This window comes from Heloderma suspectum, chromosome 3 (genome assembly GCF_057233095.1).
Source record: "Heloderma suspectum isolate Gila_16-S chromosome 3, 16-S_ref, whole genome shotgun sequence".
Classification (NCBI taxonomy): domain Eukaryota; kingdom Metazoa; phylum Chordata; class Lepidosauria; order Squamata; family Helodermatidae; genus Heloderma; species Heloderma suspectum.
The window spans coordinates 48,058,336-48,075,821 of NC_139460.1; the positions used below are offsets into that span (position 1 = coordinate 48,058,336).

The 17,486-nt window shown below is 43.9% G+C and overlaps 1 protein-coding gene across 3 annotated transcripts in view; it reads left to right on the forward strand.

Annotated features, from left to right (window-relative positions):
- Positions 1 to 1,125: 1,125 nt before the first annotated feature.
- LOC146349623 (uncharacterized) overlaps positions 1,126 to 17,486 on the forward strand; it is a 33,457-nt gene continuing 17,096 nt past the window's right edge. Inside the window, exons 1-2 of one of the 3 annotated variants that reach the window (XM_084843112.1) lie at positions 1,126 to 1,363; positions 16,566 to 17,033. In XM_084843112.1, coding sequence (XP_084699238.1) covers positions 1,189 to 1,363; positions 16,566 to 17,033 — 643 coding nt within the window. In that variant the 5' untranslated portion in view covers positions 1,126 to 1,188. The other 2 variants (XM_084843114.1, XM_084843113.1) reach the window with 2 other exon arrangements.

Genomic DNA, 17,486 nt, shown 5'->3' on the forward strand with positions numbered 1-17,486 from the left:
AAAGTGTGCTACACCAGCCCTGCTGTGTTTGGGGGCCCCTCCTGCTCATTTTGTCAAGTGGGGCTTGAGGACTTTTGCCCCCAAAGTCCTGCTCTGACTGCACCACTGTGTATGGGAACTGGTTGCAGTAGCTCAGTAGTGAACAAAAAGCATTTGTCAGAGTCTTGGCACTGAAAGCAAGTTCCAGGACTGGCACAGATTAAGTCCTGGCTATTCCCATGGGTGATGAGCCATTATTTATTATTGTTCCCTAACAATACAAAAGTTTACATGAGCTATTTTCAAAACCCCAGTGGCACCTACCCAAGGTTAAGTTAATCAGGGAGAATCAAGTCAATGAACAATCAGTTTACCAGGAGCTAGAAAAAGGTTGTTCAAGAGGGGTAAGACATTTTTATTGAAAATATTAGTACTTCATTTTTCCTTCCAAACTGAAGTGACTTACAAAATACCATAAAATCACAATTCAACACCAACACAAGGGTTATCTAACCTTTTTGGGTTAGTGGATGCATTTGGAATTTTGAAGCAGTGTCATGGGCACTCTCACAAAATGGCTGCCATGTGGGACATAGCTAGTCACAAAACACTCATTTGTCAGAAGGCAAACTGGCAAGACTAAAAGAAACGTAATTTGTCCAAGCACCTAACAAGGCAGAGGTGAGGTCTGAGCTCAAAAACACAAAAACACTCTTTTGAACCCAAATACAGATAGTCATGGAGGGCAGCACATGCCAACATCCCAGCTAAAAAAAATTAATTAAAAAAACTTAGGAAATAAAATAAAATTCAGGAAGGGCAGGGAGCCTGGCAGGTGGCAAGAGAGTTGTCTGTGGGCCAACACATCTGGAAAGACTCCAAATCCAATCATGTCTCGGACTACATCTGGGGGGGCTACAAAGCCCATCACATGTTAGTCTACAAATACCATCATGCTGTGCTAGGTGGGCAAGATGGGAGCTGTCATCCAAAACATCTGGAGGGACTATACATCCCATCATGTGTTGGACTACAAATCCTATCATCCCACTGTGGAGGGCACCAGGTTGGGGAAGGCTGGATTAGAGCTTTCCCACAGAAATGATTCTAATCAGCAAGTCCAAAAGTGGCAGCCCCCTAGGCAACAGACGGGGAGATGTGAAGTCACCGCTGTGGTAACCTTAGTAAGTGTGACATTTACCGGGCAGAATGTGCTCTCCTATTCTGTCGCAACACAAACAAACAGAGGCACAACTCTCTTTTTTTGCCCATGTGTCTGGAGCAAAAGGCAAACGCAGAAAGGATACTCACTCAGTTATGAATCAACAGACTTTGAAATTCTACAGCGGGGCCGTGCCCCCTCTTCTGATCTCTGTCTTGCTGGGTGAGTAACTAGACAGTCCGTGAATATTTTCCTTCATTCTGAGGACAGTGGCACTGGGATTCCATGGTTTCTTCTCTGATGGTTGCTCGTGGCAAACTAAGGGTGCAATCCTAGGCATACTTACTTACCTGAGAGTAAGTTCTCTGAAACATGGTGAGTAAACACGCATAGGATCAGGCTGTATTCAGGCGGTATTCAGGGCTCTGTCCGATTGTCCTATAGGTTATTTTGTAAAAGATGATTGGAGCATATGGATCTGGCTTCAATGCAGGGTAGTTGCAATAGACAGCCTTTATATTTCTCCACCTCAAGTCTATAGCCTGATCATTTCTGGAGTTTAGTTTTGAAAGGTGATTTATTTTTATTTTTTAAGTTTGGTAAAATGCATTTTTCAGTTAAGGAAATATATTCTCAAGGCAAAGAAGGTGCTTTTGTGCCACTTTTTAAACAGCTTAATTCATCTCCCTTTCTGCTTATAAACAAGGGACTATAATTATATTGTATTTTCACTTAAATGATAGAATGTGGGAGTTTTGGAGAAGGGGTTTAACTGGGCAAATTTGTCCTCAGGTCTTGCAACATTGTGATGTACCAATGTAACAACAAAGCGCTACAAATACAATTTTTCGTATTCTTTCCCCGCCATCCCCATCCCCATCCCCCCCCCCCGCAATTTGTAGAGATACTATGACAAATGCTCAACCATTTGTCACAAAACCATATCAGTTAAAGAGGGCTCACTACTGTAATATGTTGATACTGCATGGTTATTAACCCTAGGCTCCTTTACCTCTAAAAGATGTGTAGTGAAGAGAATTTTGACAGATTCAGCTTGCCATGCAGGGATCAGAAAAGCAGCGTCTCCTGAAGTTCTTTCTTCTATGAAAGACTAGAAGACTCAGGAGTTCCATCTTCCTTTGCATCTCGCAGGCTTGCCCTACCATTAGGCATAAGTAACAAATTATTACTTAGGGTGCAATCCTATGGAGATAGTCGTCAGCCTCTGAACTCAGCAGCTGCCGACTATCTAATGCAGTGTGGCCGGAGCACAGAGGCAATCCATACTCTGGCTGCCCTGCATTTTTGGTTAGACAGGGAATTTTGCCTGTCTAGCCAGGGAGCTTTGGAGTGGGATGGGGGGAGGCTTCACGACACATAGGAAAATGCATAACCTAGCTTCTGCAGTCACCTCCCCTTCCCAGCCCGGGATCGCCCCCTTTCCTCTGTCTCCATGCTCTACTTCCAAGCACAGAGATGTAGCTGCCACAGAGAGAATTGCACTGGCTATGAAGGGGAGGGGGAGGGGTGGTTTCTGTGCACCACGGTTGGAGCTCTAACTCTGACCTCGGTTCCCAGAAACGAAAAAATCCTATGGCCCTCTAGATAGTGTCTAGTGGCCATAGGATTGCTCCCCCCATTACTTTATTCTTACGGTGCTTCCAGACAGAAGGCTCCTTGCGTTAACACTCAAATGGCATTGTGCAGCTATTCCATCTTTTTTTTCTTAAACATTTTTATTCTGGCGAGAAAATAGACAGAAGAAGCAGTGGGAAAACACAGGAGGGCTAGAAATGGAAGATGTCATCTGGACTTCCAGTAAAATTCCATGCATGAGGCTGTGTGATTGCACCATAAAAACCTTGTCTGGAAGCACCCTCATTATAGTTTTACTCCCAGGGAGAGGCACTTGTGGGATTTTTCTGCCTGGTGACAAAATAACTTGGGTGGTCTCTTGGGACGGGTGGAAGTAAGGGGGCAGGATTTGCATTCCTCCTCAGGCAGCAAAATGCCTGAGCCAGCCCTATGCATCTAATTACTTTCTTCAGCCTAGGAAAAAGTGGTTAATTTGGTATCTAGATGCTACTGTTAGTGGCTCCTCTATCATAAGAGAGGTCACAAGAGAGAGGTAAAAGGGAGGATAATTTGCAGCTATCATCTCCACTTTATTAATATTTGTAGCAAGCATAAGGACCCTAGCCATCCCAAATGTATGTATCCCTCTTAATTTAGACAGGAAGTTCACAACCACAGATAATGATTTGGCTCTAAGGGCTTTTCTACACAAGGCTGTTAATCGTTGTGTCTACTTTCAGTTTTGTCACGGAACTGAGACCCAAGCTTTACACAAAGAATTTTTCCTTTCCTGCTTTTCTACTACATAACCTCTAGGTGGAGCTGTACTATAGCAGAATAGTGCAAATACACAAGTAGAAACAGTGCTTTCAGAAATAATACCCCATTTTTCCCATTCTAAAAAAAAAACCAGGAAAGTGCTCTGAAAAAACAGAAGCGAAACTGGAGGATCACGATGTCATCTAAAGAACCCATAAATAACCATGATATGGAATCATGAGTGCACAATAAATGCTTCGTGTAGAAAAGTTCTCAAAATGCTAAGAACAGGGTAGCACTGTTTCCTACATTGTGTTTCATGACCTTGGTTAGCTGTATTCTGAATACTTCACTTGTAACTATTATAGACAGACAAGGGAGGACAAGCTGAGATATATGGATGAGGGAGTGACCTCTCACTTTGTGATGGGATACTCAACTCTCCAGTAATGAATTAAAATAACCAGAGACTGCAAATCATCTATACTGGATTGGCCTGGTGGCAGTAAGCCTTTGACACTGATTGGCTAACCAGGGGTGATGTTTCAGAATGTTCAGTTGCTCAGGGAATATAAATTAGCCCTGCTTCTGTGAGGGAAAGGAAAGTTGTCGTTTAGCTGGGATTAAAACCTGATGTGGGGGATGGCTGAGGCCTGGGAGAAGGCCTGGGGAGGCGGGGCGTGGAAGTGAAGGGACACGGGGCACAAGGCTGAAAGAAAGGTGTATAGTAGGCAATGGACTGAGACAGGGGAACTTCAAGTGAGGGTAGGCAGAGGACAAAGCTTGCAGAAAATAGCAGAAGAGATAGAGAAAAGAAGCAAGAAGGGGCTAATCAGAGAGGGCCCTCTGAAGAAACTACATGGTTCTTAAGATGAGGAAGGGCTGTCTGCTTATGGGGAGAAGGGAGAGAGAGGAATGCTAGGGAGGCTGGTCAAGAAACAGGGCAACTAAAGGAAGTGGGAAAGTAAGCAGTAGCCTGAAAAGCAGGGACCCGAGGAATCAATGCAGTTGTAGAAAACAGAAACCAAAGAGAATGTACCACTGGGGCAAAACTCTGTAAGCCACCTGGAGACAGCAGGAGCTGTGCATTATTGGCATGAAGTAAGGGGACAGGGTAGAGAGGGAGACTGGGGTAATAGGGTAGTTGAGTCTCGACCAGGGATGGGGAACCTGTCGCCCTCTGGATGTTGTTGGACTCCAACACCCATCATCCCTGACCATTGCCCATCCTGGCTGGGGCTGATGGGAGTTGGAGTCCAACACCATCTGGAGAGCCTGACAGGGGAATTCTGCCAGTCAGGCTTCTACGTTCACTGCTGCATTGTGACAGACAAAGCCCTAAGGGAGCGGAGAGTGCCAAGAAGTAGAAGGGAGGGCTGATTGTCACATGTAAATTTAAAGTAACCAGCCCATTCTGAAACTGAAGGTTTCTAGCTGGAATAAAAGATGCCTGGAAGCCAACATCATTCATGCCCTCCAGCATTTCGTGGATAGAAACAGGGACACTCCTCTGTGCTTGTATTATAGGGGGAAGACAATATAATTAAATATCAGTGAACTAATAACCTTTTGCAATATGAAAAGCGAGCCCTGCATGATGACCTTTAGAATAGAGTCCCAAGAGAATGAGCTGATACAGAATGACAGATGTGAGCCTCCCACTTTCTCCAAAGCTTCACACACATACACACACAAAATGAGATGAGAAGGTCTGATAAGGTGTCAGATAAGGTGTCAGATAAATCAGAACGGAGGTTGATTATACTATTAGAAAGACATCATCAACGTGTAGTTGTGATCGGGGACGCAATTCTGAATGTACAAATAGCATCTTTATACAAGTTTGACAGGTATAGTGATAATTGCAAAGCTGACATACCTAAGGGGTGACAGACAGAACAGAAGGCTTACGGTATGCATAAGTAACAAGCTCTTGATAAAAGGGCTATAATCTCTTCCAGAGCTAAGGTCTGAATGAGAAGCTCAGTACGAATCAAATCTCTTTACTGCAGTCTATGACTATGCTGAAAAAGCAAGGTATACAAGATATATTTACAAAAACATATAGAGCAACAAATATATATATATACACGAAGACATGTAGAACAGTGTATCACCCATGCTGAGCGAATCAAAAACAGATTAACTGAGCTCTAAACTTGATTGCAACAGGAAATAAAACTTCGCAACTTTTCCAGTAACTACAGGAATGGTGTCGGCTAAACAGTAAGATACATGAAACAGATGGTCTCTGCCAGGAATCTTAGATAATAAAGGCACAATCAAGTCTCTCCTAATATCCCAATAGAAGTTGCAATATAATAAAACATGTATTACAGTCTCTAAATTCCCTGAACCGCAGGGAGAACAAGGCTGCAGTGAAAAATCCTTTTTGAATATCCTCTCTAACATGGCAGATGGTAAAGCCTTCATACGAGTCAGTGTAAATGCAACCTGGGGCTTATATACATGAATGGTTTTTAGATAGTTAGCCCCTTTGTTCCCAATTGGGAACTGAATGCCAAAAATAGGAAAACAAAATTTAGCTGCCAGGGATATCAAATTTTGCTGTTCAATATCATACAATCTTTATTTATTTATTACATTTATATCCCACCTTTCTTCCATCATGGCACTCAAGGTGGCTACATGTGGTTCTCAGGTGGTTTCTCCCTCCAAGCACTGACCAGACCCAAACCTGCTTAGCTTCAGTAAGGTGGCTGCCCCATGTGCCGTCAGACTTTGCCCTGGGACCATAACAAAAGAACTTATTTTGCCAAGAATTGTTGTTATCCAACTAAATCATAGGCATAGTTCAAATGATAATTGTAAGTATATATTTTTTAATGAACATCAAGATTAATCATGCTTATGGAAGGTACTGTGGAATGGCTAGACGAAGAAACTCAGTCTAGGCACATGACTGTGATGCACAGGATCCAGTTGCCATAGTGAAAATCTCTGTTGTATTTACAGAGCCTTTATTCTTCCCTTCCATATTGTTCAGAACATCCTCTCTTGAACTGCACCTGTTTTTCTGGCTACCCTACCAAGGATGGCTGCATGTCAATGATCTGCTTCAGGGCAAAGGATTTTGTAAACATGATTCCCTAAACAAAGGTCACAGTGTTAAAATGGATTTGCTAGACATTTGTGATCTTTTAAAAGCTTCCGTAAAGTACAGCAACAAATCTGTATAGGAGCTATTATATATAAATATATATGAAGGAGCTATTATATATAAATACTTGTATGACAAAGTGGTTTGTTTTTTTACTCCTTTGTGTTGATCCTCATTTAAATATAAGCATGGTGGGCTGAGTAACATGAGAGTTGAATATTAGGACATTTCAGATGACCCCTCCCTTCCCCTGCCCTGCCCGTTACACTTTCAAAGAATGTATGAGTGACTTGCAGAGCCACACAAGTGAGCTCCGCCCCAACTTCCAATGTGCCCTGCAGCCCCACCCCAGCCATCCACACCTGAGAAGGGCCCTCACACAGGCACAGCTGAGGGGAAATCCAGGCCAGTCAGTATCCCTCTTGTGTGGAGGAGCTCTATACATGAATGTCAGTACACAGCCCCTTCTCATGCACAATGAGGGGGGGGGGCAGCCCATGCAGCTCCCCCATCTTCCTCATATGAATTTATTTAAATTCTGATATTTTATACAATTTTAATATTATTAATGATTTCATTATATTTTTAACTTTTGTATATTTCTATTTATATGTTTTAACTGTATAAGTTTTAATGTTGTAAAGCCACCTTGAGTCCCAGTATTGGAAAAAGGCAAGATATAAATAAATATAACAACAACAACAACAACAGGTACAACTGTTTAAACCAGGGCCAGCCCTACCATTAGGCAGAGCGAGGTGGCCGCTTCAGGTAGCAGGTGCTGGGCAGGCAGGAGAGCAAAGTGGCCACTCGTGAATTGCCAGAAAGAGGACTTGCCCCCCAAAAAGAAAAAGACGACAAAAGATTATACTAATTTGCATAACCCTAATGTATATGTATAGATGCAAATTCAAAAATTATTATTATAATTTAAAGAGAATTATACGTGTCTTACATATTCTGTTAACCAGGTGCTGTTGAGGGGCAACTTCAAGGCCCAGCTCTTCCTTCTTATGGCTCCTTATCTTTAAACTAGACTTCGGCTAGTTGTTGTTGTTCAGTCGTTAAGTCATGTCCGACTCTTCGTGACCCCATGGACCATAGCGCGCCAGGTCTTCCTGTCCTCCGATCTCTCCTGGAGTGTGCTGAAGTTCATATTCATGGCATCGGTGATGCTATCTAGCCATCTCATCCTCTGCCATCCCCTTCTCCTTTTGCCTTCAATCTTTCCCAGCATCAGGGTCTTTTCCAGAGAGTTTTCTCTTCGCATTAGGTGGCCAAAATATTGGAGCTTCGGCTTCAGTATCTGTCCTTCCAATGTGCAGTCAGGTTGATTTCCTTTAGGATTGACTGATTTTACCTCTTTGCAGTCCAGGGGACTTGTAAGAGTCTTCTCCAGCACCACAGTTCGAAAGCATCAATTCTTCGGCGCTCAGCCTTCCTTATAGTCCAGCTCTCACAGCCATACGTTGCTACTGGGAAAACCATAGCTTTGATTAGACGAACCTTTGTCGGCAAGGTGATGTCTCCGCTTTTTCCTATGCTGTCTAGGTTTGCCATAGCTTTCCTCCCAAGGAGCAAGCGTCTTTTAATTTCATGGCTACAGTCACCGTCTGCGGTGATCTTGGAGCCCAAGAAAATAAAATCTGTCACTGCTTCCATTTCTTCCCCTTCTATATGCCAGGAAGTGATGGGGCCAGATGCCATGATCTTCGTTTTTTTAATGTTGAGTTTCAAACCAGCTTTTGCACTCTCCACTTTCACCCTCAACAAGAGGCTCTTGAGATCCTCTTCACTTTCTGCCATTGGGGTGGCCAGGCATTGGGATTCATATCGTCTGCTTATCTGAGGTTGTTGATAATTCTCCCGGCAATCTTAATTCCGACCTGTGATTCATCCAACCCGGCATTTCTCATGATGGACTCTGCATATAAATTAAATAAGCAGGGCGACAATATACAGCCTTGTCATACTCCTTTCCCAATTTTGAACCAATCAGTTGTTCCATGTTCCATAATAGTTATCATAATAGTTATTATTATTATTCCATAATAGTTATTATTACTTATTATTATTATATAACTATTCCATAATAGTTCTTACTATTGCTTCTTGACCCTCGTACAGGTTTCTCAGGAGACAGGTAAGGTGGTCTGGTACTCCCATCTCTTTAAGAATTTGCCACAGTTTGTTGTGATCCACACAATCAAAGGCTTTAGCATAGTCAATGAAGCAGAAATAGATGTTTTTCTGGAATTCTCTTGCTTTCTCCATGATCCAGCGAATGTTGGCAATTTGATCTCTAGTTCCTCTGCCTCTTCAGAACCCAGCTTGTACTTCTGGTAGTTCTCAGTTCACATGCTATATAGTGTAACATATACACTATAACAGACGTGTTATCGTGTAACACATCTGGAGGGCTCCAGGTTGGGGAATGCTTCTCTAGGCTGACTATTTGAAAGAACATTGCTACCACTGTTATCCGATTTGTTGTATTCAACATTCCCTGAGTGAGATATTTCAGTGAAAAAATAATAATCCTCTTATTTCTAGTTACTAATCAGGTTGGTTCCCAAAATAAGGAACTATCAGCTGTTGCACAGCCTTATGGCCATTTGACACTAAGATTAACACGACACTGTGAAACATCCATTTAAATGTTTTTGCTTAAAGCATTTTAAAGCAGTCTTTAATATATGTGACTGGAGTATTGTCCCTTTATAGACTATTAAGGCAGCAATCCTGTACACACTTACCTGGGAGTAAGTCCCACTGATCTCCATGGAACTTACTTCTCAGTTGATATATATAGGATTGATATATATATCTCTGGGTGGTTTACAAAAGGTAAAACATTAAAAGACAATATACAAAGTTTAAAAGCCATTTATGTAAAAGCATATCGACAATATATACAAATAACTTACCGCTAAAACCAACTTCCCCTTCATGGATCACTGCCTTGTTGTGGCGAAGGGGCTTGCGTAACTCAGTGAAGCCATAAGCTATGCCGTGCAGGGCCACCCAAGACGGACAGGTCATGGCAGAGAGTTCTGACAAAATGTGGTCCACTGGAGAAGGAAATGGCAACCCACTCCAGTATTCTTGCCAAGAAAACCCCATGGAACGTATCACTAGGCTAAAAGAGATGACGCCGGAAGATGAGCCCCTCAGGTCGGAAGGTGTCCAATATACTACTGGGGAAGAGCAGAGGGTATTTCCAAGTAGCGCCAGAAAGAGTGAAGCGGCTGGGCCAAACCCGAAAGGACACTCAGCTGTGGATGTGTCTGGTGGTGAAAAGAAAATCCGATGCTGTAAAGAACAATATTGTTTAGGAACCTGGAATGTCAGATCAATGAATCAAGGTAAGCTGGAGGTGGTCAAACATGAGATGGCAAGATTGAACATCGACATCTTGGGAATCAGCAAACTCAAATGGACAGGCATGGGCGAATTTAATTCAGGTGACCATCATATCTACTACTGTGGGCAAGAATCCCTTAGAAGAAATGGAGTAGCACTCATAATCAACAAAAGGGTGGGAAAAGCAGTATTGGGGTACAATCTTAAAAATGATAGAATGATCTCAGTACGAATCCAAGGCAAACCATTCAACATCACAGTAATTCAAGTCTATGCCCCAACCACTGAGGCCGAAGAAGCTGAGGTTGATCGGTTCTATGAAGACCTACAACACCTTCTAGAACTAACACCAAAAAAAGATGTCCTCTTCATCATAGGGGATTGGAATGCTAAAGTAGGAAGTCAAGAAATCACCGGGATAACAGGCAGGCATGGCCTTGGTGTACAAAATGAAGCAGGACAAAAGCTAATAGAGTTTTGCCAAGAGAACATGCTGATCATAGCAAACACTCTTTTCCAACAGCACAAGAGGTGACTCTACACATGGACGTCACCAGATGGTCAATATCGAAATCAGATTGATTATGTCCTTTGCAGCCAAAGATGGAGAAGCTCCATACAGTCAGTAAAAACAAGACCTGGAGCTGACTGTGGCTCAGATCATGAGCTTCTTCTTGCAAAATTTCGGCTTAAATTGAAGAATGTCGGGAAAACCACTAAACCGTTCAGGTATGACCTAAATCATATCCCTGATGAATATACAGTGGAGGTGAGGAATAGATTTCAGGGATTAGACCTGATAGACAGAGTGCCTGAGGAACTATGGACGGAGGTCCGTAACATTGTTCAGGAGGCAGCAACGAAATCCATCCCAAAGAAAAAGAAATGCAAGAAAGCAAAGTGGCTGTCTGATGAGGCTTTACAAGTAGCTGAGGAAAGAAGGGAAGCGAAAAGCAAGGGAGAAAGGGGAAGATATACCCAACTGAATGCAGAGTTCCAGAGAATAGCAAGGAGAGACAAGAAGGCCTTCTTAAATGAACAATGCAAAGAAATCGAGGAAAACAACAGAATGGGAAAGACTAGAGATCTCTTCAAGAAAATCGGAGATCTCAAGGGAACGTTTTGTGCAAAGACGGGCATGATAAAGGACAAAGAAGGCAGGGACCTAACAGAAGCAGATGAGATTAAGAAGAGGTGGCAAGAATACACAGAAGAACTATACAGGAAAGATGTTAATGTCCCTGATAGCCATGATAGTGCAGTCACTGAACTTGAGCCGGACATCCTAGAGAGTGAAGTCAAGTGGGCCTTAGGAAGCATTAGTAACAACAAAGCTAGCGGAGATGGCAGTATTCCAGCCGAGCTATTTAAAATCCTAAAAGATGATGCTGTTAAAGTGCATTCAATATGCCAACAAATCTGGAACACTCAACAGTGGCCACAAGACTGGAAAAGGTCAGTTTACATTCCAATTCCAAAGAAGGGCAACGCCAAAGAGTGTTCAAACTACCGCACAATTGCGCTCATTTCACATGCCAGCAAGGTGATGCTCAAAATCCTACAAGCTAGGCTTCAGCAGTATGTGAACCGAGAACTATTGGAAGTACAAGCTGGGTTTCGAAGAGGCAGAGGAACTAGAGATCAAATCGCCAACATTCGCTGCATCATGGAGAAAGCAAGAGAATTCCAGAAAAACGTCTATTTCTGCTTCATTGACTACGCTAAAGCCTTTGATTGTGTGGATCACAACAAACTGTGGCAAATTCTTAAAGTGATGGGAGTACCAGACCACCTTACCTGTCTCCTGAGAAACCTGTACGAGGGTCAAGAAGCAACAGTCAGAACCAGACATGGAACAACCAATTGGTTCAAAATTGGGAAAGGAGTATGACAAGGCTGCATATTGTCACCCTGCTTATTTAACTTGTATGCAGAGTACATCATGAGAAATGCCGGGTTGGATGAATCACAGGTCGGAATTAAGATTGCTGGGAGAATTATCAACAACCTCCGATATGCAGACGATACCACCCTAATGGCAGAAAGCGAAGAGGATCTCAAGAGCCTCTTGTTGAGGGTGAAAGAGGAGAGTGCAAAAGCTGGTTTGAAACTCAACATTAACAAAACTAAGATCATAGCATCTGGCCCCATCACTTCCTGGCATATAGAAGGGGAAGAAATGGAAGCAGTGACAGATTTTACTTTCTTGGGCTCCAAGATCACCGCAGACGGTGACTGTAGCCATGAAATTAAAAGACGCTTGCTCCTTGGGAGGAAAGCTATGGCAAACCTAGACAGCATAGTAAGAAGCAGAGACATCACCTTGCCGACAAAGGTCCGTCTAATCAAAGCTATGGTTTTCCCAGTAGTAATGTATGGCTGTGAGAGCTGGACTATAAGGAAGGCTGAGCACCGAAGAATTGATGCTTTCGAACTGTAGTGCTGGAGAAGACTCTTACAAGTCCCCTGGACTGCAAGGAGGTCAAATCAGTCCATCCTAAAGGAAATCAACCCTGAGTGCTCATTGGAAGGACAGATAATGAAGCTGAAGCTCCAATATTTTGGCCACCTAATGCGAAGAGAAAACTCCCTGGAAAAGACCCTGATGCTGGGAAAGACTGAAGGCAAAAGGAGAAGGGGACGGCAGAGGATGAGATGGCTAGATAGCATCACGGATGCAATGAATATGAACTTGAGCACGCTCCGGGAGAGAGCGCAGGACAGGAAGGCCTGGCGTGCTATGGTCCATGGGGTCATGAAGAGTCGGACACGACTGAACGACTGAACAACAACAACAAAACCAACTTTGAACTAAAAACAATTTAACCAAAAAAAATCCAACAATAAAACAATACAGCCTAAAACCACACAGCTTTAAAAACAGTATACAAGAGTCAGCAAAAGGAACAAGAGTTCTAATAAGGGAAGGCCTACCAGAATAATAAGAGTCTTTAATTCCTCCTTAAAGACCTTCAAAGAGGTCAGCAGGCACATTTCAACCAGCAGAGCATTCCACAAATGAGGGGCGGCAGAGGAAAAGGTCCTGTTGCATGTGGCTGCCAGTCTCACATGAGGCAAGGTAGGTAGCTCTCAGAGGACCTTAGGTGACAGACTGGGACTTAAGGGAGAATGTGCTCCTTAAGGTATCTTGGGCCTAGACCATGTAAGAACTTTAGGGATTTCTTTTTCAGACCATGCAATAGACCTTGCACAGATGGAATGAATAAGTCAGGGGTGGGGAACCTTGTTCAGCCTGAGGGCCAAGTTCCATTTAGGGGAAACTCAGACATATCAGTCCAGTGGAAGGTGGGGCCAAAGGCAAAAGGGGATAGGGCCAAAATACCAGAAATACCAGCATCTTTTAGCTTAGAGGTCTTACTGCCAATAACTAAGCTTTGGGAGAGGCATTTCAACCTTTTAGAATAGTGGGGAGGGGGGGGGAAGCTGCAGAAAAAGCAGGAAACCACCAAACTTTCGGAGGTGGGGGAAAGGGGGCAGGTCCAATGAAAGAGGATGTGGTCATTGGGGAAACCCCAGAGGGCTGGGTTTGCTCTCTGAAGGGACAGGTTTGGCCCCTGGGCCTGAGGTTGCCCTGTAAGCAGTTGAAAAATTGGTGTGAGATGGCAGTCATGTACAGAGATCTCACCAGCCGGGTTGCAATGAGCTGTTCAGATATTCTCACGCAGCCCTTAATTGCATGCTCACGTTTGTACTTGGGAGTTACTGGTTTACCACACACACATCCTGACTATACAGATGAAAAAGAAGCTGTGCGGTTTGAAACGTGTTCTTTCTTTTCATATCCTGGGCTACAGTGGTGCAGTGGATCCAGGGCTTCCAGGGCTGCAGTACCAGCACTGTTTTAATTGGCATTTAATTGGCATTCTGACACAGGACACCCAAAATCAGTGAGACTTATTTATTGTAGCAAATCTCACAGTAAAAGCTTAATCATTACACTCTTCAGAAATCACGTGGCTTGGTTTTCCCATTGCAAACCATACAACTTGGTTTCCCCTTTGCAATCTTTGTGGCTCAGCATACAGGGCAAGGGGGTCGAAAGATGCCTGGCGTAAATCATCCCAGGCAATACAAGACACGGGTTCTAGAAAAAGATCTAAACAAATTCACACAAGCAGAGATTTAGTCCAAGTCCTCCTGATTAAAAACAACAACTGGGAAGCTTGCATGTTGCAAAATGCAGTACTGCCCTACCCCCTGCCTTGTGCCATCTTTATTTGGGTTTAAAAGAGTGGTTTTGTGTTTTGGAGCTCACTTCTGCCTTATACTTAGGTTCTTGGACAAGTTATTTTTCTTTTAGTCTCATCAGCTTGCCTTCCAGGAAATGAGTATTCTGTGATTGGCCACCCTCACCATGGCAGCCATTTGATGAATAGTCAAGGCCCCCATGTCAGCCATTTTTAAGAGCACCCATGACACTCCCTCAAAATTCCAAGTGCCCACCCTGGCTTAGCCACAATTCTCACAGTACATAAGAACATAAGAAGAGCAATGCTGGATCAGACCCACGGTCCATCTAGTCCAAACTTCTGTTCCCCCAGTGGCCAACCAGCTGGCCAGGGGAAACCCACAAGCAGGATATGACTGCAACAACACCCTCCCGCCCATGTTCCCCAGCAACTGCTGTACATAGGCATACTGCCTATGATACAGGAGGTAGCAAATGGCCATCAGGTAGCTGTTGATAGCCTTCTTCTCCAGGAATTTATCCAACCCCCTTTTAAAGCCGTCCAAATTGGTGACCGTCACTATGTCTTGTGGTAGCACATTCCATAGTTTAACTATGTACTGCGTGAAGAAGTACTTCGGTTTATCTGTCCTGAATCTCCCACCAATCAGTATTGGGGAGAAAATTAATTTCTCAGCAACGATATATTCCCTATTGTAATGCAACATATTTGGGGCTGGCTTGGGCTTGAATGGGCATTTAAAACCGATTCACTTTACAGAAGATCTGCTCCTGATGGGGTAAAATGGTTTTCCTGATATGGATCAACACCACTGCCTGCAGTCCTTGGGGATGTTGCTATGGGGAATGTCATGATGGGCACCTGCACTTACCACTGCTGGCCTAATCTGGCAACTCGGGGGGATTACAGTTGGAAATAACTGAAAATCTCTCTCTCTCTCTCTGAAAGGCTCACAGGATAAACCACCACCTCCCCACTCCTTCATTCCCCCCTTTCTCAAACACAGGGGTGGGGAACCTCAGGTCCAAGGCAAAATCTGGCCCACCAATGTTGCACTGATGTGTTGCCCTCTTCCCCTGGCTCACTCTGGTGCCAGGAGAAGGCTTTCAATGGTCACTAGTCCTGATGGCTATGTGCTACCACCAGTACCAGAGGCAGTGTGCCTATGTACACCGCTTGCTTGCTTGCTTGCTTATTTATTTATATTTCATTTATTTCATTTCTATACTGCCCAATAGCTGAAGCTCTCTGGGCGGTTCACAAAAATTAAAACCAAACGGCATACAATAAAACAATTTAAAATATATAGAACATTAAAACTACAATAAAACCGAGCAGCAATGCAGGAATTTAAAATACAGATTTAAAACAGGAAAGCTAAAAGTCTAGAAAGCTAAAATGCTAAAATGCCAGGGAAAATAAAAAGGTCTTTACCTGGAGCCGAAAGGAATACAATGTAGGCGCCAGGCGAACCTCACTAGGGAGCTCATTCCACAGCTGAGGTGCCACAGCAGAAAAAGCCCTCCTCCTAGTAGCCACCCGCCTCACTTCCTTTGGCAGGGGCTCACACAGAAGGGCTGCTGAGGATGATCTTAAGGTCCAGGCAGGCACATATGGGAGGAGGCGATCCTTCAGATAACCTGGCCCCAAGCCGTTAAGGGCTTTAAATGTTAATATCAGCACTTTGAATCAGGCCCAGAAATGGACTGGCAGCCAGTGCCCCTGAAAAAGTACTGGCGTAATATGAGCTCGCTGGCCAGTCCCTGTTAACAATCTTGCTGCCCTGTTTTGGACCAGCTGAAGTTTACAGACCGTTTTCAAAGGCAGCCCCACGTATAACGCACTGCAGTAATCCAGACAAGAAGTTATCAGAGCATGGATAACTGTAGCTAGGCTGTCTCTGTCCGGATAAGGGCGTAGTTGGTATACCATCCTAAGCTGATAAAAAGTGCTCTATGCCACTGAGTTCACCTGTGCCTCAAGTGACAGTTCTGGGTCCAAGAGCACCCCCAAACTATGAACGTGATCCTTTAGGGGGAGCGCAACCCCCTCCAGAACAGGTTGAGTATCACCTAGCTGGGCAGACGAACCACCCACTAACAGCACCTCCATCTTGTCTGGATTGAGTTTCAGTTTACTGGCCATACTTGCTGGGGAATGTGGGCAGGAGGGTGCTCTTGCACTTGTGTCTTGCTTGTGGGTTCCTGGTCGACAGCTGGTTGGTCACTGTGTAAACATAATGCTGGACTAGATAGACCCTTGGTTTGATCCAGCATGGCTCTTAACTTGCATTGAATCTCTAAACCACACATTTCCCCAAAATCTCACCATCCCCTAGAGAATCATTACCTTTTGTAAATCAGAAGAACATTAATCTGCCTTTCTTTGTTTGCAGTGGTATATGCTGGTGCTGGAAATGCAGCACAGGAGAACACAGCCATTTCGAGCAATTCATCTGCCACTGCCCACACTATCATGCTGCACACAAACAGAATAACGACTCCTGAGCCATGGCATCCATTTGTGTCTCAGACCCCAGACAAAGAGAAAGCCAAAGAGGGTGAAATGGTGGTCCTTGGGTGCCAGTTCCACAGCTCCCACAGCCCGTCTTTGAATAACCTAACCGTGAAGTGGTACAAGGAGGATGAAAAGGGGCAGACAGACCTCCTAGAGAACAATGTCACTGTCTTGGCAAACAACACCAGACTTTTCATGGTAGGGAATTTATCCAACGGTGATGCATCTTTGACCATCTTGAATGTAACAACTGGTGACCACGGCACTTATTTTTGTGAGGTGATTCTTTCCAGCGGGAAAGCGGTGACAGGTGATGGCACAAAGCTCAGGATCCGGAGGGCACTGGGTAATGTTCCATTTGTTTTTTAATTCTTTCTTTCTGTGTTAGGCTTTGCAGTAAAAAGTGGGAAGTGGAAGTAAGTCACATGGTCTAGAGCTGGTCATCAGCTGAGAAAGCATGGTACATTATGCAGCTTACAAAAACATTGACTGATGCAGGAGAAGTCTTAGGGCATAACTACCCTATAGTTTTATATTGCATGGCTGCTTTCCTCAAATATTTTGGGAACTATAGGTCAATGAGGCTGCTCACAATCCTGTTAGAGGTCCTTATTTCCCCTCACAGAACTACAGTTCTTAGTAATCCCTGTGAGAAAGGAATTATTACTAAACTAGTTCAGGCATGGATGACTCATGGCCCTGCAGATGTTTTGGACTACAACTCCCATCAGCCCTAGCCAGCATAGCCAATGGTGAGGGATCACGGGAGTTGTAGGCCAAAATATCTGGAGGTCCACAA